Here is a 20704-nt window from a genome sequence, read left to right as displayed (position 1 = left end):
GAAACCTTGAGCTACTTTGCCATGTCTTTTCTTCAGTATTATTTTACATTTGTCCTGCATACTAAGACGAAAACATATTATTCACCAGCTACTGAATAGCTGCTTCTGTCATCACAAATGATGACCTCTGCTTATGTATTAAGCTCCATAGTATAACAAAGACTGGCTGACAACAAAGTATCCTTGTTTATATTATGAGAAAAATATGTTTATTGCCTGTCTGAAAATATAAGATATTAAACAACTTTTAAGAAATATTCCTGTAAATGTCATAAATACATTGATACAAGTAGTTGGCACAACATTATGATTGCATTATATTGCTTCAAGTGCTCAGTGTCCCTTATTTCACACCCTGATAAGTAAATATGTGGGTAGACCACAGTAACATTAGCCCTGAGTGCACTGAGTAAATTGTTAATTGCACTATATTTATCACCATATTTTACATAGATGATATTTTCAGAATTGTGGAGGATATACATAGGAGTATATCTCTTGTTTCATAAAATGTCTTAAACAAAACCCTTTTGCCAAGTGTGTGTGTGTGTGTATGTGTGTGTGTGTGTGCGTTATTATAACAACAGTATATCAGTGCAAATATCATGAATCTAATAAATCTAATTTGTGCCCAAAGAACATCCCTATTGTGTGTAACATATGTTAAAGTGCTTTTGTTTAGTTGCGATCCCACTGTACTGATAGGCATTTTATCCTTCAAGGCTACCATTACAACTTAAGTCAAGAGTATTTTTTTCAACGCGTTCATTGCTTGAACTGAAAATACATCTTCAAAAGAGCAAAGGCCTCCCCAAAATTATTTAATTATCACCCCTATTTTGCGACTCAGTGGTCTTTCATGGCCATTACACCACCTCATTCATTAAATCCAGTGTCTTTCAGAACTGGACTGTTTTACGTTTTGTTACACGGAGGGACTAAGACCAAGACGAACCAGTTCAGACCCAACGATGTTTCAGCTCCCACGCTCTCCCACTGATCCAGTCTTTACTCCTGGAGAGAAGTGTACGCTCAGCCCCCAGCACCATACACAGCAGATCTATCTTGTGCTGGTTCCGGTCCAAATACTGGAGTGTGTCTGACTTCAGCTGGTCCATGACCTCGGGTCGGCTCTCGTCCAGGGACACTTCCGCACGCAGCATGGGGTTGAAACGGAAGTATACATTTTCTTCCAACAGGTCATCCAGGAGAGTATGAACACCTGAAAAAAAATCTAAATTACTTGGATTTTTCATTGCTTTATTTGTCCTTTGAAAAATGTTACTGCATCAAAAGCAAGCCAATGAAGTGCAAATCCCACTGAACCCATCTGGAAAGGAGGTCCTATTTAGAGCCTTTTCATTCACATAAGCTATGAAATAAAGCTGTCGTCTTGAACTGTAACTACTTCTTTGTACAACATGAAAGGTAATTTTGAGAGCATGAGCTTCAGAGTCTTTCTTCTGTGCAGTGTAGTATGTAGTGCACTCACCCTCTGTGTCTGTGGCACTGTAGATCAAGTGGCCGAGCTTTGCTCGAAGGCTGGTGGAAGTGGCTGGCCCTCTCTGGGCATTGTCATGCCGTCCAGTACCTAGTGACAGAACACACTGGAAAGGCTGACTGGGCCACAGCAGTCTGCATTCATGGACAGCGAGGGCACATGGATTGTTCTGGATGAGAGCTCCATCCTGTTTAAAATTCAAACCAAATTTCAACTATATTATCATTTCGGAGTGAGCAACAAACTATATAGGGGCTTTCCCCTGTAAATAAAAATATTCTACCAACGAAAAAAAAAACCCACACAACCCCAGTATGATATCACTTATTTTGGCAGTTGAAAGCAATTACAATCCAAGCACACTGACATACAGAACAATGTCTGAATGAGCGGTTCCACACCTGATGGATGTCACTATGGAGGGGGAATTCCTTGAAGTACCCGGGGGCTGCAGAAGAGGCCCGCACTGCCTCCCACAGCTTGTATGCCGAGCCCCCTGAGTACCGGCTGAGACGCCCCGGTGCATGGTTATAATTCCTGAAGATGAAGGCCTTGGGGCTGGTCCCCCAATTCACCACTGCACTCACTGCAGACACCTGTAGACCCATGCAGAGGAAGTCACACATGACACGAGATACTATCCAAGGTGGTAGGACTCCCTCTAGTGCATACTTCTGGCACTGCGTTAACGCAAGGAGGTAAAGAGTTCACAGAACTACAACACAAAGTAATCTGTCCATCCCATCTAGCTTAAGGGGTCATATAAAAGTCTAGTCTAGGAGGTGAAGCACTAATTTGAAGTTATGTAAGATCTGATAATTGTTATGCAGTACAGGAGACAAAGAAGATCCCAAGAGGATAGGAAGCTGCCCTACTGTTACACTGTATCATACACCATATCTGTCTCCTAGAATGGGATAGGTACTGACAAAGATACAAAAATTACTTACTTTGGGACATTGTTCACTCCTTGCTGTTTTTATCATAATCCTCTCACCCATCTTCTCCCTGTGCCACAACAACAACGTGTTAGGGTAACCTCCGAATGACAGTACACCAGAGCACATACGGTCTCATCCGCTTTGACTCACTTTAGTAATGTCTCCCAGGTTTGTGAGCTGTAGTAGGAGTGAGTCCAACCCATCTTCATGGTTCCAACCAGGGGGTTCTGTTTGAAAACATCAGATCCAAAGCTCCTGTACATGTCCTCACACTCGTCCAAAGAGAACCGTCCCAGACCTACCATAAAGGCTAGCACAGCTCCTGGCAAGATGAGGGGAAACAGACATCATGAGACACTGGTCAGCTAAGAAAGCCAAAAGAATCACTGTATTTGTTCAAGGCACAGGAGTTACAACTTATCTTATCAAAATATTGTTCTGTTGATTCATTAATGATATTTTCATGAATATAGTTTGTAAGACTATCACTTACCTGTGCTCACTCCACACATGTAGTCAAAAAGTTCATGTATCCGCTTGCCTGTCTGTGCCTCTATCTTCTTCAAAACTTCAAGAGGAACAACTCCCCTAAAGTCACAAGTGTTAATGAAGACCTATTCAGAACACATTTACCCACACAGAAGAACAAATCCATAAACCGGTTGGGCTCCGTAAGTATCTTGTTCATAACTGATCAGGGATCTCAAATAAGGTATAATTGACTTGTTGTGACTACTCTAACCCTTAACTTGTTTCCTCTTCTGTGATGTGATTTATCCTCTACTAAAAATCATTAATAAAATGAATGACCCAGCTATACCTTGTGCCACCTCCATCAATAGAGAGCATCCTCACTCCTTGGCCTCTGACTGGATCCATGTAACCCATCAGAGCCATGGTTTCCCTGATGGATCTCTGCAGTTTTACATCCTCTTTGTGGTTCCGTCGATGTCTCAACAGATGTAATGCAGTCTTTTCCTGAAAAACAGTTCAATCCTACATTTACATTTAGTCATTTAGCAGACGCTTGTCCAAAGCGACGTACAAGGGAGAACAATCAAGCTAAGAGCATTAAAAAAACCTGGTGTAACAATAAATATTGCTTATAAAACGACATAGAAAGAATACAAAAAAGAAGTGCGGGCCTGTTGCTGCTTAAGTGCAGGTTGAGCCAAGGTGCCAGTTTAGGAAGAGAGGTGCTCTTTGAAGAGTTGGGTCTTCAAGAGTTTCTTAAAGGTAGGGAGGGACGCTCCTGCTCTGGTAGTGCTAGGCAGGTCGTTCCACCAACGTGGAACTACAACTGAGAATAGTCTGGATTGCCTTGCTTGCACTGGGGGCAGTGCCAGACGACGCTCACTGGATGAGCGCAGCGTCCTGGATGTGACATTTGCCCTTACAAGAGCATTTAGGTAGGTGGGAGCAGACCCAGTAAGCACTTTGTAGGCAAGCAATCCTATCAGCACTCATACATTATTGCACAGAGGATAGGTCACAATACATGACAAAGCAAGTCCAGGCAGCTATTCAAATGATTATGCACACAGATCAATTACCTGCCAAACCATCGCTTTGCATGCTGGGTGTGCAGTCATATGTCTGTTCAGCTCCTCTGTGCAAGCAATGACGGATGAAGGTGTACTGGCACTCCTCAGGTTGGCTAACAGGACCCCTGTCATCTCCTCGGCTTGATTGTGGGCCAAAACCTATACATATTTTAAGAAGACCATTGGCATTAGGGATATTTCACAAATTGACATAGTTGTCCTGCACAACACCATAATGCCTCGATGAATATTACACGCAAGCGTTGTAAGCGTGGCTTGTCATGCTGTTAACGTGTGCTGCGTTGTGTGTACTTGCTCCATATTCTGTTGCTGATCTTAAATTGTGACGGCTGATGTTAATCGCGTTTTTTTGTTGTTGCAAGTAATGGATCTTAGGGGCTTCGCGCGTGGAAGGTGATGCAAGAACAGTTCAGTTTGCGCTCGTAAAAGCTAGCTAACTTGCTAACTGATTTTAGTCACAGATCACAAAATCGCACAGCCTATTTAAAAACCTGGGCAGCTAGCGGGAAGGACAGGTGTGTTGATCTGTCCCGGCCTTCACATCACCATATGCCATCAAATAAACGTAGGCATGAACTGACGCTTTCAGACGCCTCTAGCACTGTCAGAGCTAAAATCAATGCCATTGAACAACATGCTTTGCCAGATTGATTTGTGATTTAGTCAGTCGGTCATAGTATATGACTCACCAGTCTTTGCAACCTGGCTCCTGTTGGTGTGGTTCTGGAGCTATCTTGAGCCTCCTGGCTCTTAGAGCCAGCTCCCAAATAGTTGCCTATCAGATCTGGTATAGCTGCTGTTGAATGTAGCAGGTATTGCATAAAGGAAGCAGGCTTGTCTTTTGGAGCACTGGTTACAGACACTGCTGTGTGGTCCGTGTAATCTCCCTCCAGGTCATCCTCGAAGCCCGGGTGCCCTTTGAAGTAGTGGTTTATGTGGTTAGCCATGGTTGCATGGTTTGCACCAAAGCTTGTTGTTATGTCGCTTGTGTGGAATAGGCCTGGTGATTTGGGCTGAGGTGGTGGAGGGCCCTGTTTAGATTCTGTTGAAGACCTAATGTTCTGATATGATGTTGCAGAAGATCCAGTGTCCGTAACCTTAGCTCCAAAGTAATGGTTAATGTGGTGAGCAAATTGAAGGTAACCTTCCTCCCAAGGCCTGGGGACTTTAGTGTCTTCGGAATCTTCCTTTTGGGCACTCATGTTTACCACATCATTCACTAATGGCTGGCTGTCAGGGATGACTTTCACGTTTTTTCTCCGTCTACCATGTCTCGCCCGCCCATATTGAGATTCGTCCACAGCTGTCTTGGCATGAATATCTTCTGCTGGACTTTTAGAGAAGGCTGAGTTAATATGATTGGCAACATAGGTGTAGCTCTCTCCGAATCTGGTAGAGAGTGAACTCATATGAAACAGTTGCAGCCCAGTGTACAGTCTAGAGGGCTTTTGTTCCTCAATTTGCTTTTCTGCTGTTTCTAGAACTGCTTCTGATCTCAGATTACTCCTTGATTCCTCCAGAGGTCTCCTGTCCTTCACTGCTCTCTGACTAAGCATACGTCTCTGTTGTCTTCTCTGAGGTTCATGCAGGGTGCACACCAAACCACTGCTACCATCGCTAGGTGCTAGGTACAGGTCCTTCTGCTTGAAATACAAATTGATATGTCTGGAGAGACGCTGAAAGGACTCCCCAAGTCGCATCCCTAGCAAACCCAACTGCTGAGTAGGCTTCTCTTCCTGGTAGATGCCAATGGGGGGCTTTGTTTTGAATACATTCTCGCTTGAGGTTGAGTAAAGTCGCATAGCCTGAGACCACAGGATGGTATCAGGTGTCCCTCTTCTTCCTATGTCCCCAAAAGGACTGGTGGATCCCGAGTTCAAGTTCTTTTGTTTTGATCTTACATTTTTCAGATATGTTTTTCTCAGAGAGCTGGAATGTAGGAAGTGGAAGATTAATGTAGACCAGTGAGGCCTCAAAAAGGGCCATTTTTAAGTTGTATTTTATGATTGTTGGACACAAAAATGATGAATAGAATATCAATTTTGAATTTGGAAATGCCTCTCGTTAGTCCAGTACAAAATGTTTCTGATATTAGTCATAAGGTACCTTATCTTAGAGTAACACCTGAGCCTCTTCTCTCCAAGGTAAGTCACAAAGTTTGTGCTGAGGAATCGACCCATTTAGGAGTGGGAGCAGCTGATCGAGAGCAAATCGCACCTTAGTGGACCTCTGATCTGTGTCTGTATTGGCTTAGGGGGCTATATCAGAATCATCTGTTTCCTTCAAAACACAAATATGGTAGAATTTTGCAAAGATTAAATATTGTATGCATTCTGCTTTGTCTCACAATTTTCATAAGTTATGAAGTCTATTTCAGTAATTGTGTAAATGTGTAAATCATTAAAACTGAGAAGGACAACAGTAATATTTTACCCCCCGCTGGCAAATGAATCAAACATGCCTTACTAGTGTATATGCCTTCCTTCAATGTAATCCATCGATAAATAGTAAGTGTAAACATACCAAAGTGCAAGTCATTCTTCAGAAAACTGGATGTGAAAGTGGTGGGTTGTACAAAGTTTGCAATGTTTCAAGAGCAGTACCAACAATTCTTAAGTGTAACCGACTGAAAAATAAAATGTGATTTTCACTGTGAATTTTCCATATTCACATGTAACTTGCCATGGGTCCACATGTCAATGGCTATGACAGCATGTTATGGTGTTTCATTAAAGCAGCAATAAGGAGTTCTGCTGCAAAACTAGAAAGCTGACTACCTAAAAGGCATGCAAATACCTTGCAAACACCACCAACAGCCCAGTTGACACTGATAGGAGCTTGCTAACACACTAACTGGTGTATTTTGCTGGCAATGACATGCTGTGAAAGCTTTTCTTCCATTCCAGCCACTGATAGGAGCTTGCTAACACACTAACTGGTGTATTTTGCTGGCAATGACATGCTGTGAAAGCTTTTCTTCCATTCCAGCCCGGTATACAGAACTACATAGGGCATATCCTCGATGACTATTGGTAAATATCTGTCCTTCACATGACCATATGCTATCAAAATTAATTTGAGGATGGTACTTAACTAATTGCCTATAAAACCATACCTCAAAAAGTGTCATTGTTGCATAGTGTACCTTTAAGAGTTATAGAATCTCCATCCAGAAACAATCTCAGTTGTGTTTGTGTGCTATATTTATAAACACACATCATGTAGTAGGCAAAGACATGAAGCGTGTTAGCCTGTCATCACGTCCAGAGATAGCTGTTGTTGTTGTTGTACAGTACATTTGCGTCAATTTCCTAGTACTCTCGTCCTAATAGAACATGATACCTCCCTTGTAAATGAAAGGTATGTTGATGTGTTTCATTGCCTGGACAACACAAGTTCACTAAGATACAAAAGGAATCTGAATAAGAAAAAAAATCACCCATTGAAAAAAATGTAACAGGATTCTAAAATGTTACTGCTAATGCTACTAAATGTGCAGAGCCTTCCTGGAAATGACACCATCTACAGTGTAAACAAGTGCATTCAATTTATATTTAAAATATGCTGCTGAATATACTCTGCACTGCTCTACTTATTGCATATCCATTGTAAACATTTGTGACCTTCCCATGCGTCTCACTGGCAAGTTAAACAGCTTAATAGATAATAAGGTCCTTCTATAAATTGACTCTCTAGTTATACAGTCAAACCTCAAGCAGATGAAGAATGGTCAGTAACATAACTTATTACAGTATGAAAAGAGTGACGGTCAAAGCCACACATTTCACATGAACCTGGCAAATCCTCAGATTCACCTTGAGAAGGCCATGGCCTAAAAATGAATACAGAATCACAAAGGTAATACATGCATTTACCTGAAGCTGACTCCTTTTCCTCCTACTGTTTACTTTACTGCAGACAAATATATGTTTGTTGCCCAAGATGCTAAAAGAAAACAGTGTTTCGCACTGAGAGTTACTTTCTTCTATGCTATGAACAAGCACAAGCTTGTGTTGTGATACTTTATCTCCCTCCTCCTTCTTACAGGACTGCCTTTTGATTGGCTATCGTCAGGACAGTCCCATCTAAAGCTGCACTCTGGTAACCCAATCAGCTATGCCCCCTTTACATTCTTTCCTATAGGTCACTCCTGGCCAACACATGGAAGTCATGTGTCTTCAGTCTAAAATTAGAGAAACAGTTAAGTCCCAAACATTGAGCAGTACAGTACTAACGTCACGTTTCTCAGAAAATATCCTTCATAAGCAGATAAATAATCAAATAATCGCACATATTGCATCTGAAAGATCACAGAGAAAAAACGGGCTGTGATGTCATTAATAAAGAAGGTCAAGTGTAAGCCAAACAATTGGCACCCACTCTAGCAACAACATGCTCAAGATACTGAGGATGAAGATTTATTGTGCACTGCTGGCTTCTGTTTAGTAAATACAACTGCCGGCACTATGAGTATGCGAAACACTAGGGAACATCACGTCCAAATCCATATGCTGCTTCCTCTCTGGATGTCAACTGAGGTTTATTTTTGTCCTTTGTTTTTCTAGGTATTACAAGGGAGTAATTGGGATTAAACATTTCACTATATATAGCGAAGTAGCATGTTTACATTTTTTATATGTTTTAATTCACAACAAAAATAAATATTAATGATGATAATAAATAAGAAAGTCATTATTCTGTTGTTCCTTCCATGACCACTCTGTTCCCCAACAACCAATGGGCAAGTGGTTTTCTCACACATCATCCAAACATGATAATGGCCTCAGTATTGATTGATGATCTCAGTAAATTCAGTTTGCAAAATGGTCCAAAACCTCAAGCCAAAAACAAATTCATCTTGGGATCTTTAGGAACCGGAGATGTCCGTATACTCAAACAAAAAATTACTAATTTTCATCCCTCTTTCTTTATGTTGGTATTCCTCTCTCTCTCTATTCATCCTTCTTTACACAGCGTCCGGTAGTGCACTCATCTCTGCCTGTCCACTTGAGGCGGTTTCTGGCAAAGGTATCATAGGCTCTGTCCATCAGGGGCCGGATGTAAGGCCAGGATATGAGGCGGCCCAACCAATCCAGACCGACAGCAGTGTACATCACCTCAAAGGCTGGGACTCCCACATGAACCTGTACACATAAAACGGCATTTAGTTCGGAATTGTAGACTTCATAATCTGAGAACATGCATTTCAACAATTGATAACTTTTTGTGTAGCCAGCTGAGGTAATGGTATTCTACTGGGATAGGCATCTGGGAGTCATTTTATGTACAATATACCTCACACACTAGACTCAAACAGACTCCCCCAGACAGGGGAAGTGGATGTGCTGGCTCTGTATTTGATACTAATCAGCTTATTTGAACTAATGCAATTTGAGTCTATTAAGTGAGACTGCTAGTAATGTTGAGTCTAGTAGTGAGACTGCTAGTAGTAAAACTGCTAGTAGTGTTGAGTTCAGTAGTGAGACTGTTAGTAGTGAGTCTGCTAATAGTGTTGAGTTCAGTAGTGAGACTGCTAATAGTGTTGAGTCTAGTAGTGAGACTGTTAGAAATGAGTCTGCTAATAGTGTTGAGTCTAGTAGTGAGACTGCTAGTAGTGTTGAGTTCAGTAGTGAGACTGTTAGTAGTGTTGAGTCTAGTAGTGAGACTGTTAGTAGTGAGTCTGCTAATAGTGTTGAGTTCAGTAGTGAGACTGCTAATAGTGTTGAGTCTAGTAGTGAGACTGTTAGAAATGAGTCTGCTAATAGTGTTGAGTCTAGTAGTGAGACTGCTAGTAGTGTTGAGTTCAGTAGTGAGACTGCTAGTAGTAAGACTGCTAATAGTGTTGAGTCTAGTAGTGAGACTGCTAGTAGTGTTGAGTTCAGTAGTGAGACTGCTAATAGTGTTGAGTCTAGTAGTGAGACTGCTAGTAGTGTTGAGTTCAGTAGTGAGACTGCGGATTCAATGAAACTTCACCAGAAATGTTACCCTATTTCTATGTAAGAGATTTCAAAAATGTAACTTCGATGGTGTACGGAGAAGGAGCCTTGTGAGAAAATGAAATGAATAATTAAAGGGGATCTAAAAAAATATGATTTTCGTCGCTATTTTTCATAGCCTACACAAGGTGTATGGTGCACTGCACATAGACACAACCTTAAAGCACAACGGTGAGTGAGTGTGTGTGTGTGTGTAATAATTATTGCTATTTTCATGTAGGCCTATGCCATGGACCCATATGACGTGAATGTATTTTACTGTACTGTTTTACTATCGTTGCAACCAATAGAACTTGGCAAGTGATTGTCTCTATTGAGACAGCTCTAGCGGGGGACATAATAAACGAGATCACAAGAGTAGGCCTACCTGATCTTTTTCATCGATCACATGCATTTCCTCCATTGCCCTCTCGTAGCTGATCCCCCCATATTTGGCTCCATCATAACCTTGAAGTGATATATCCACAAACTCGACTTCCTCTGGTCGATTCTTCTTTTGCAAGAACTGCAAGAAGTGTATCTCCTTCACACATATCGGACACTCCCCGTCATACAATACCTGGAACAATTAACGTAACATAGCCTTAAATCATTAAAGTTTGAATTAAAGGGTTAAATGGTTAAACAATTCAAAACAAAACCAATGAAGCATGTAGGCCTATTGGAGTAGAAAAGACAAGAATTTTCGGATTGCTTGCTTGCTTACCCTTACGCTTGAGGACTTTGGATGAGTGCGATACAAATGCCTAGCAGAGACAGCATTTGCGGTCCTAAAACAACTCCTTAGACGTATTAAAGCATTCCTTGCGATCATGTTTGTTATTTAAGTTGCAAACTGTGGTCCCCCTATTTCAAACGTTGACAAACTGCATGTCGACCACTATACACGAACACGATAACTGTTTTGAAACTCTCAATGCCAGTTTTATAACAGCTAAGATTTCAAATTACACAACGCCTTAAATCAGTGGTTCTCAACCTTTTTTCAGTGATGTACCCCCTGTGAAATATTTTTTGAGCCAAGTACCCCCTAACCAGCGCAAAGCATTTTTGATTGAAAAAAAATATGTAATACACAGCGCTATGCCATCATTGTCTGATTTATTAAACTGTCATTGAAGATTGAACATTGTTGCATTGAACTGAGGGCGTTTGCAATTACATTTTAGTAAGAAACTTGTGCTTGTGCTTCACTGAAAATCTTTGTCAGTCTTGGTGACAGGGAGACAACTGCTGTGATCAAGCTCTTCTGCACAGTCTGTTTCTCTGCTTTGTTTTGATCACAGTCATTGCAGAGAAAGAGGCCTCACATAAATATGTGGAGGCAAAGGGTAGCTGCTCCAAAGCGCTCTCTCCCAGGTCAGGTTGCTCCTGTGTGAGTGTGGATGTGGCAAACTTCATCTGGAGGCCACGGTCAGATGACACTTCCAGGAGTGTTTCCAGATTAGTGACAGGTAGCTTACTTCCACATGCTTCGGACAAGAGAAATGGGGTTTTCACCCAATCCAGCTGTGTAGACTTATCCTCCATATCAGGAAAGTAGGAAATTGAAAATGAAATGTTTTAACCAAATTCGTCAAATGTCCCACGATGTCCAACTTGACTGGAGCTCTGTCCACATCCTCACTAGAGAGAAAATCATCCATCTGAGGAAAGCAGGTAATATTCCCCTGTGCAGAGGCTCTTCTCCACAGCTCTGCTTTCTTCAGGAAGCCTCCCACCTTGTCATACAGTTTTAAAATGCTGGTGTCCTTTCCCTGCAGATATATTCAGTTCGTTCAGTTTGCTGAATATATCTGCCAGATAGCACATATTTGCAACTGTGTGGCATGCGGTGATCTGTGCTCAATCATAAAGGTGTGTACTTCAGATCGTAATTCCCACAGCCGTTTGAGTATTCTCCCTCGAGAGCGCCAACGCACTTCTGTGTGCAGCAGGAGTTGTGTGTGTTCAGGTCCCATGTTTTCGCGAAAACAATTGCGCTTATAATACAGTTACTTGCCAAAACGATAGAAGACATTCCTCCATAATACCTCTTTTTAAAGAGTTTGTTGCCATTTCGTGATTTCCGCTAAGAAAAAAATAGTTTTTCACACAAATGCGTACCAACCTTCTGACTTGCGTACCAACCGGATATTTGCGGAATGAATGAAAGAAGCAAAAAACCTGTTGCCAATGGCAGCGGTCATAAACTTTTCGCAGTGTGAATCAAGAAATTACAAACCTGTGAACGTAGACATTTAACCCACATATGGATACAAATCAACAGAATTTTTAGGAACATTCTGAAGAGCCGTATATTAACTATTTTTAACGGATTTTTGAATGGAGGCTAATTTTGAATATATATTTAAAAAATCTCACGTACCCCCTGGACTACCTTCACGTACCCCCAGGGGTACGCGTACCCCCGGTTGAGAACCACTGCCTTAAATAATAGCGTTCTGTAAACTACATACAGGTATCTTTGACCTCTTCTTCGACCGTTTTGGACACGTATTTCTGAAAACTAATACTGCCACCAAACGACGTGGAGGCGATATTTCTCGAGTTTAGTCGCTGGTCCACTGATGTAGATTGTTCTTCTGTTCTGTCACCGTACCTGTCACACTACCGTACACTTGAAGCAATCGTAGCCTATAGGAAGGCTGCCCAGATCAACATACGTGGTAATTTTCACATCAACAGATACGTTCTGCTGGGAAACCTTGGTGAATCATGTTTTACCGTCACCTTTATTTTAAACTGTTTTCTTTTCAGAGAAAATTCTTCAAAAACCCAAATACATTTTATTTCTGAACAGTTTAAAGTAAATTATAATTATAAAAAATACTTAAGTTACAATTATTTAAAGTAAGTGAAGAAAGTTTGAAGGAAATAGGCAGCTTGTAAGGGTAAAGTTCGTAAATTTCGTATCGCAGTTTAGCAGGTTGAAAATTATGGTGCAATCCTTCCACCACTGATGAGAGCACTTTAATCACCATTGCTTTCTATCAGAACAACTTAGATTTGAGAAGGCACGCGTTACTTTAACACATAATTATTTAGTAGTCCTAAAGTCGGTTATTAAAACTTAAATAGGTTTATGATCTAAGTATGGGTGTTTTTTTCCCGGAGTGTTTGTTAGCTTTTTACATTTGCCAGTACGACTACCTCTGCTCTCCGGAAAAGAGGGCGGAAAGCCAACCAATGTGTTTCAAAATGTGACGAAAATGACGCCATAAAAATATGCACACTAAACACTGTCCCATTAACCCCTTAGATCAAATTAACCATTTATTAACTTTTATTTCGATTCAAATTCATTAATTCGACAAACATCAATACTTTGAAAAGGCTTAAATAAACAGGTCGATTTTTGTCCTAGCTTCTCTATCAACTGACTGGCCAGATTGAGTGGACGGAGGGCACTCCCCTGGCATTTGACTGATCATTTTGCCTGAATTGCAGCGAGGGGAACACCCGACAGTCTTCGTACGAAGAGGTAAGTAGGCCTATTTCCCCCAAAAGCTTAATGTAAAACAAATGCACAATAACGTGCAAAGTTATACTAATTAAAACAGGTTATTGGGAAATGTTAAGAATAATTATGCTTTCAAATAATGTAACTGAGCCTTACATAATTAGGTTGCTGAATATATTTCAGTCTTAGTCTTGGACGAGGCATATGTATGTATGTAAGTGTGTGTGAATTAGTATGTGAGTATAAGTATATTTAGATTGTTTTTATATTATCATGTTAAAACTTAATTGAAAGTTTTCAGAATGAGCCAATATTTAAACATTTAAAGATACTTTCTTTGATTGATTTAAGATTTTCATCTTTTCTATTTAGGGATTCACCATGCCCTCTCCTGCACCTACAAACCTGGACTACACTCCACCAGATGGTGGTTGGGGCTGGGCAGTGGTCTTTGGGTCTTTTATATCCATAGGGTTTTCTTATGCCTTCCCCAAGTCCCTGACAATCTACTATAAAGAGATCCAGAGGTACTTTCTCAGCTCATACAGTGAGATCGCATGGGTGTCATCAATCATGCTGGCTTCCATGTACGCTGGAGGTAAGGGCAATCTCTCTCTCTTTCTTTCTCTCTCGGATATGGTATACCTTCTGTTTTTCTATTCTTTATGTGTGCTCTCCTTTAAGCTTTGTGAAATTCAGGTAAACCATTTCAGTACAAAGAATGTTGTACCCAAACAGACAAAGGAGGAGAACTTGTTTGTGGCTGACTTGAATGAACACTTCCATCTCCTGTCTGCCTACAGGACCCGTGAGCAGCATACTGGTGAACCGGTATGGCAGCCGACCGGTGGTCATGACTGGAGGGGTAATGACAGAGATAATCTCAAAACACTGTTAATGACTCAAGGATATATTAGTAATTACCTTGTATGAATTATGTGCTTATGTAAGCAGGAACATGGCTTTTCTGTGTTTCTGTGTGTGTGTAACATAGATTATTAGGTGCCACTTAGTCTGCTTATGTCCAAGAGCATGTTTGGACCAGAGGTGATAAGAAGGGTCGAACTGTGCTTCTTTTGACCTTGTGCAAACCTGACATCCTTGCAAGACAGGGAGCCTCAGACATCAGAGACCCACCACGTGGTTAACCCTGCTGACAAATTGTTTTGGCGCCTTATGTGATTTGTTTAATATATCTTCTCTCTCGTCTGCTGCAGTCTGGGAGTAAGCCCGGGCTCTCTCTCTCTCTGTGAGAGGGCCCGTGCTTCTCTCCAACCTGCTGGGACATGGGTGAGCCCAACATGCTTGTTGGTGTTGTTTAATAAATATGCTTATATGCAAATCCAGAGTCCTGAGGTAACTTGAGGGAATTTTCTCCTAACAGGTTATGGTTGGAATCGGAATGGTGGCCTCTTCTTTTGCCACTAGCATTACACATTTGTACATCTGCGTCGGAGTCATTGGAGGTACTGCTTCTCTCTCAAAGTAAAACATTGTTTGTACTCATTGACGATTGATCATCATTTACGACTGCACAGGTCAATGGACTTGGGTTCCTCCCCTTCTCTCTCTCACTGTGGTTAGTGGGGGTAGCTCAAGGGTTATTCCCTGTGTGAGTGGTCTGTTTGTCTCCGTATTTCATTATCACTGAGCAAAAACAGTGATGCAATTACTGTATAATGCAATTATACATACATTATTCTTTTCAGTGACATTTTCTGAAAACCTGTGGGAAGCCTTTGTGAAATAAAACGCCAAGTGAAGTTAAATAAGGCAATGGAGTGTGTGTAGAAACTGTGCTCCTTTTGGCTAGCAGACAGAGTTCCATTAGCCTAATTCACAGGAGGTTCTTAAAGTTTGTGTGGGGATTGTCCTTTCTAGTTAATTTGAGGCTTCAGAAAAGCAGAGACAACATATTTTTTGTCTTCTGGGTAGCTATGCACATTTTTGTTGTGAATAATCACGTCAAAACTATTTTCATAGGCACACCTCAGATAGAAATATGGCCTGGATAAAGATGTTTGAGGAGCTAACTGTAATTTTTTATCATACACAGATTAAATATAAGCACTGTTGAAGAACTGATGACAAATATACATGCCATGTTAACATGTTTTGAAACCATTTTCTGATTTTCAGGTTTTGGCCTTGCTTTTAACCTACAGCCTGCACTCACCATCATTGGAAAATACTTCCAGGTCAAGAGGCCCATGGCTAACGGCTTGGCCATGGCAGGAAGTCCTGTTTTCCTTTCCACACTGGCTCCTCTCAACCAGTTCCTCTGTGACAGCTTCGGCTGGCGAGGCTCCTTCCTGATCCTGGGCGGATTTGTGATGAACTGCTGTGTGGCTGGAGCCCTCATGAGACCCATCAGAGTCAAGCCACGGATGAGTTTAGATCCAACTGCAAATGGAGCCAAAAACGATAAGGAGGTGTCAGATGAGAAAACCAGCACCAAGAGCCCGGTGGAGAAGACAGGGTGCGCGGACAGGGTTAACAAGTTCATTGATCTCTCGCTGTTCAGGCACCGGGGCTACCTCATCTACCTGGTGGGAAACGTGATCATGTTCTTCGGCTTCTTCGCCCCGGTTGTTTTCCTGGCGCTGTATGCCAAGCACATGCAGGTGGATGAGTACTCAGCCGCATTACTGCTCTCAATTTTTGCCTTGGTGGATATGTTCGCCCGCCCAATCACTGGCCTAGTGGCCAACACCAAGTGGATCAGGCCCCGAATCCAGTACTTCTTCAGCTTGTCGGTGGCTTATAACGGACTGTGCCATATCCTGTGTCCATTTGCCACTGGGTATGGAGGCCTGGTTGTATATGCTGTGTTTTTCGGAGTTGCATTTGGCATGGTGTGCGCTCTGCTCTTTGAGGTTCTCACGGATCTGGTCGGGCCACAGCGGTTCTCGAGTGCAGTTGGACTCGCCACAATCATCGAGTGTGCCCCTGTCCTTCTGGGGCCCCCCATCTCTGGTGAGTGTTTCCGGCTGACTGAGGAAGTATGTTCAGCAGTTCTGTATTAAACCTGTCAGATGTCATCTCTGCTGGTTGCGAAAGACTCCTGAGAGTGCAGCAAAAGCATCTTAGATACCCTTAATGTCAATCAGGATAAGTAGTATCAGGTAGTACTGTAAATGCTTTGTTAAATTGCCTGTCTTTGCCTCCACTACAGTTAATACTGCAAATGTTGATTTCAAGAGAAAAATGCTCATTTTTATTTTCAACTTTTTATGTTAATGACATTCTTCAACCCTGTCTGTCTGTCTGTCTGTCTGTCTGTCTGTCTGTCTGTCTGTCTGTCTGTCTGTCTGTCTCTCTCTCCCTCCCTCAAGGTGCTCTGGTGGACATCTTCGATGATTACAGTTATATGTACTATGCATGTGGTGTAATGATGCTGGTCGGGGGGATCTTCCTGCTCATTATGAACTACTACAACTACAAGTGGCTGGCCCAAGAGGAGACGCAGCGGAGGCAGCTGGAGGAGGAGAAGGGGGCTATGGAGGAGCTGAAGGAGATGGGGAGCAGCGCTGAAAATGAGACTGATGAGACTCTGGCTTAGAGGGAGGATAGAAAAACAGATATACTGGGCCCAAGTATTTGCTCTTCCCATAATGTTGCTCTGAGGGGGTTCGATTATTTTTCAAAATTTAGCGTAAAATAAATACATGCTTGGGAGGTGCTCTTCCAGTGTAGTACCATTTCAGTAGAATCGAGGCAGTTTGTGCAGAATTCTACAATGCAGAATTCCAGATGATCAGGTTGTGCAGGTCACTAAAGGTGGATTGCTAAGGGAACTCGCGCCTCCACTTCTTGTGCTTGCACAGAGTCAACTGGGCTCAACTGGATTTGAGACTTGTGCCCTCCAGCTGGACTCTGAGCCAGAGGCATCAGCGATCAATATGGTTCATGGACTTCTATCACATTTGTAGCTTACCTGACAATGTCAACTAGTAAAGCTGTGTTGAAAGGAAATGCATGTACAACTTCAACAAATGTGATTACAATTGGCACCATTGCTTTAGAGAAGACTATACACCAGGTGTCATTTAATTTATTGATTTCATTTTGCTGATTTTCTGCCAGTGTGTATTTGTGTGTGTGCATTTGTGTCTGTGAGTGTGTGTGTGTGTGTGTGTGTGTGTGTGTGTGTGTGTGTGTGTGTGTGTGTGTGTGTGTGTGTGTGTGTGTGTGTGTGTGTGTGTGTGTCTGTGTGTGTGAGGTGAGTAAGTGAGTGAGTGAGTGTGTGTGTGTGTGTGTTTGTGAGAGAGAGAGCTGACCTTGTAATGCATTGTAAATCTAGAATCTACACAAGCTAATGTGTAATGTGTTAATGTGTTAATGTTTAATGTTTTGTGTTAATGTTTTGTGTGTTAAGTGTTAAGTTTTAAACTCATGTTTTCAGTGAACCGTAATCAGTGCTTTTTCCTAATGGTTATTTTTAAAGATAAGGAGCTAATTTGTTTTTCACTGGCCATGTTTACTTTACTGAATATATTAGAAGACTGAGAAAATGTACCTCTATAGTTGCCTCTGGGTGTGACCCATGTGCATCTAGTAGTCGTTTTCTCTCACCAGAAGAGGTCACTATTGCAGTATGCATGCAGCCTAAGCAAGCGACCAGAAGAAATCACCATGTGTCATCATAGTATATCATGCTGTAGAGGGATAAAGCTCCTTCACAAACACAGAATTATTCCTGGGAGGCCGTGGCTACTTTTAGGCTGAACTAAACGATCTCATAAGACTGCTTTCTTATCTGGGAAATATGACATCATTGTTACCCAAACCCTAAGGCTGACCACTGTGTGGCTCCATATAGATTCATTCTAATCCAATGGCAATGGCAAAACCATCTTTACAACAACAGCGATAACGAGCAAAAAAAATGCAGGTTTAAATGCAAAAAGAAAAGCAAAGTGTAATTGCTCAACAGCAGCAGAGGACCGCTAATCCTTGTCCAGCAAATGAGCATACAGCACACGGTGGGCTTTATGATTAATAAAGCAGTATTCACAATGAGTTGACAGTCTTTATTTATCGCATGTAATAAGTTACATCACTAAAGTGTTGAACGACTAAAGTGTTACCAAATTGAACCAAATTCAAACCCATCCTCCATGCTTTTAGTGTTAAGAATGTCAATGATACTTAGATTACTTGCTTTGAAATCCTCAAAGTCAGTGATCTGAGAAAAAAAGGCTTCTCTGGCTCTACCTAGTGCTCCTTATGCTCTTTGGAAGAATCAAAACAACCAATCAGTACCAGGAGGATTGTCTGACGGAGTGTCAATCATTGCTCGTATACAGGCAGCCCCCTCCCCCACATGCTTTCACACTTGGTCAAACTCAACAAACATCTACAATGGAAAAACTGCACATTCCTTCTTTGCCAACAAATGCTTACACAACAAAGACAAGTAAACAGAAGAAGACCAATGAAGAAAAGCAAGCTAAAAAGAAAGAATTAGACCGAGCCCAAGATAAAATGGGTAAACCACAGAAGTCTGTGGGAAGCAGACGAGAAAATTATGAAAAGGTTCAGAAGCCAAGTTCAGTAAAAGCTCCCACCACAGGGACAGGAAGCAAGGCCCTTGTTTGAAGTTGATGGGCAGTTAACATAACAAGCTATACAGGTATCATTGTGATGCACGTTTTGTTGGAGCAGCCAATCCCAAAGATTTTGTTGTCGAGCAACCAACCCGCTGAGCTGATTGGAGCAAGGCTGCACAAAGACATATAGAAGGTAGGCCTTATGCAGTTGTCATTTGTCTAATTTTACAACTTCTTTGGGTGTAAATGTGTAGAGATGGCTACAAGAGCATGGTTAGCAAAGCTATTGCTGCACTTATTTAAATAATTGTATGTTTAAAAACATGATAAAACATACAGTACCAGTCAGCCAGTCAGCCAGTATGAACACGGCTAGAAATTAATGTTAGCTGCTAATTGCTGTTTTTTTTTTTTTTTTAAAAGCAGCATAACGGAAGAATTGCTAATTGCTAACGAGATGCTAGCGGCTAAAACTAGCGAAACCTCTTGAAATGTGCTTACTTTGACACTATGACAAACTAGTTAGTCAACAACTGTCCTAACACAGTCAAACATCAAGCAGGTGCAACACAAGACAAAGCAAGACGGCAAATAAGCTACTTACTAGTTTGGCAGACAGTAGAAACCGGTCGACTTCAGGCAAACCTACATAACGCAGTAATATGCCTACGGACCATCGTATGGCAATGGCACGGAAGCGATTCTCCATGTTAAAAGTCATTGTAGCCCCCTCATTTTTTTTAAGCTGTTGTTTTAAGGTAAAACTGCTTACCCTTACCCTAACCCTGAAGTAAAATTACTGCATAATGCCACTTTAAAGAAACAGACCACTGACGACTTGATGTTTGTCAAAAACAACTCAATCTCAAATTATCTTATTTATATATAATATTGTAGGGTACAAGGGTTTTTGATGACTTAGTTTAGCTTTAGTTTCGAGTATCTGTGCCACCAGTGTATGTGCTGTGTTGGTGTATAAGACCTGTTGTGTGTTCCCTGCTGCTTGTGGTTCCTATGTCACTCCCAGGGTCGTGTTGTGTGGGGGAAATTAGTTTTGCAGTATTAAATGGCACTCCAGGGATTGTGTGGTGTATGGGATCAGGGTTCTTGGCTTTAAATCAGAAATCTCTGTGTCCATCTCCATTCTTTTGGGCTAGCCTGACGCAATTTATTCATTGTTGATTAAAAAGTTATCAATCAAAAACTCATCATCAAGCATGTCCAAACTTTTGACGGGTAGGACTACCTCTAGGGGTGCATTCCCAGACCATCTGAACCTCTGCCTTAAAACGAGAGTACAATAGTTTGACATTCACAGAATGTTTTAATTATCAATGAATAACCGAACGACTAAACTTATTTGCTGTATTGGTGTCGGTTTTTGGTTTGATAACCAATTTGTATTGGTTAATTCACGTAGAGAAAAATCAATGACAGACTGAAACAAACTAAACTAACTTCTGGAAAGGTAACATGAAGCCACAGGCAAAGCGTAAGAGAGAAGGAGACCCTAATCTTCATTTAAGGCAATTTGGGAATGTCAGATTGACAATTTTGCTATGCAAAATTGCATTGATGGATGGAGGACTTTTTTCTTAGACTTTTGTTATCATTTGAAAATCCAACAAGAGAGACAGGAAAGAGAAAGAAACAGACAGTTTATCCTGAAGAGAGAGTCAGGAAAAG

The 20704-nt window shown here is 41.5% G+C and overlaps 3 protein-coding genes across 3 annotated transcripts; 1 reads left to right on the top strand and 2 right to left on the bottom strand.

The window, feature by feature from the left end:
* Positions 1 to 219: 219 nt before the first annotated feature.
* Positions 220 to 8033, bottom strand: LOC308377691 (calcium-independent phospholipase A2-gamma-like). The gene is made up of 11 exons (XM_080854428.1): positions 7883 to 8033; positions 6114 to 6287; positions 4697 to 5936; positions 3996 to 4145; positions 3263 to 3420; positions 2936 to 3030; positions 2593 to 2764; positions 2452 to 2509; positions 1903 to 2097; positions 1493 to 1688; positions 220 to 1222 (listed from the first exon to the last, which is right to left on the bottom strand). The coding sequence occupies exons 2-11, from the start codon at positions 6185 to 6187 to the stop codon at positions 960 to 962; spliced, it is 2601 nt and encodes an 866-aa protein (XP_080710554.1). The 5' UTR covers positions 6188 to 6287; positions 7883 to 8033; the 3' UTR covers positions 220 to 959.
* Positions 8034 to 8540: 507 nt separating this feature from the next.
* Positions 8541 to 10955, bottom strand: LOC308376815 (uncharacterized protein). The gene is made up of 3 exons (XM_080853286.1): positions 10710 to 10955; positions 10371 to 10562; positions 8541 to 9151 (listed from the first exon to the last, which is right to left on the bottom strand). Exons 1-3 carry the CDS (start codon positions 10815 to 10817, stop codon positions 8960 to 8962), a joined length of 492 nt encoding a protein of 163 aa, XP_080709412.1. The 5' UTR covers positions 10818 to 10955; the 3' UTR covers positions 8541 to 8959.
* A 2892-nt stretch (positions 10956 to 13847) lies between these two features.
* Positions 13848 to 17028, top strand: slc16a7 (solute carrier family 16 member 7; the record flags this gene model as incomplete). The annotated part of the gene is made up of 5 exons (XM_080854291.1): positions 13848 to 14064; positions 14270 to 14331; positions 14851 to 14932; positions 15606 to 16442; positions 16802 to 17028. The coding sequence occupies 5 exons, from the start codon at positions 13848 to 13850 to the stop codon at positions 17026 to 17028; spliced, it is 1425 nt and encodes a 474-aa protein (XP_080710417.1).
* Between the last annotated feature and the right edge of the window lie 3676 nt (positions 17029 to 20704).

This window comes from Sprattus sprattus (assembly GCF_963457725.1).
Source record: "Sprattus sprattus genome assembly, chromosome: 16".
Lineage (NCBI taxonomy): Eukaryota > Metazoa > Chordata > Actinopteri > Clupeiformes > Clupeidae > Sprattus > Sprattus sprattus.
This window is presented reverse-complemented; position numbering and strand designations above follow the sequence as displayed.

Excerpts from the sequence above, each read along its gene's own strand:
- LOC308377691 (XM_080854428.1), bottom strand. The coding sequence starts at position 6,187 with ATGGGTCGATTCCTCAGCACAAACTTTGTGACTTACCTTGGAGAGAAG. Across the intron at positions 3,031-3,262 it reads ATTGATGGAGGTGGCACAAG|GGGAGTTGTTCCTCTTGAAG; the intron begins GTATAGCTGGGT and ends TTGTGACTTTAG. Across the intron at positions 2,510-2,592 it reads ACCTGGGAGACATTACTAAA|GGAGAAGATGGGTGAGAGGA; the intron begins GTGAGTCAAAGC and ends GTTGTGGCACAG.
- LOC308376815 (XM_080853286.1), bottom strand. The coding sequence starts at position 10,817 with ATGATCGCAAGGAATGCTTTAATACGTCTAAGGAGTTGTTTTAGGACC. Across the intron at positions 10,563-10,709 it reads CAAAGTCCTCAAGCGTAAGG|GTATTGTATGACGGGGAGTG; the intron begins GTAAGCAAGCAA and ends TAATTGTTCCAG. Across the intron at positions 9,152-10,370 it reads TGATCGATGAAAAAGATCAG|GTTCATGTGGGAGTCCCAGC; the intron begins GTAGGCCTACTC and ends TTATGTGTACAG.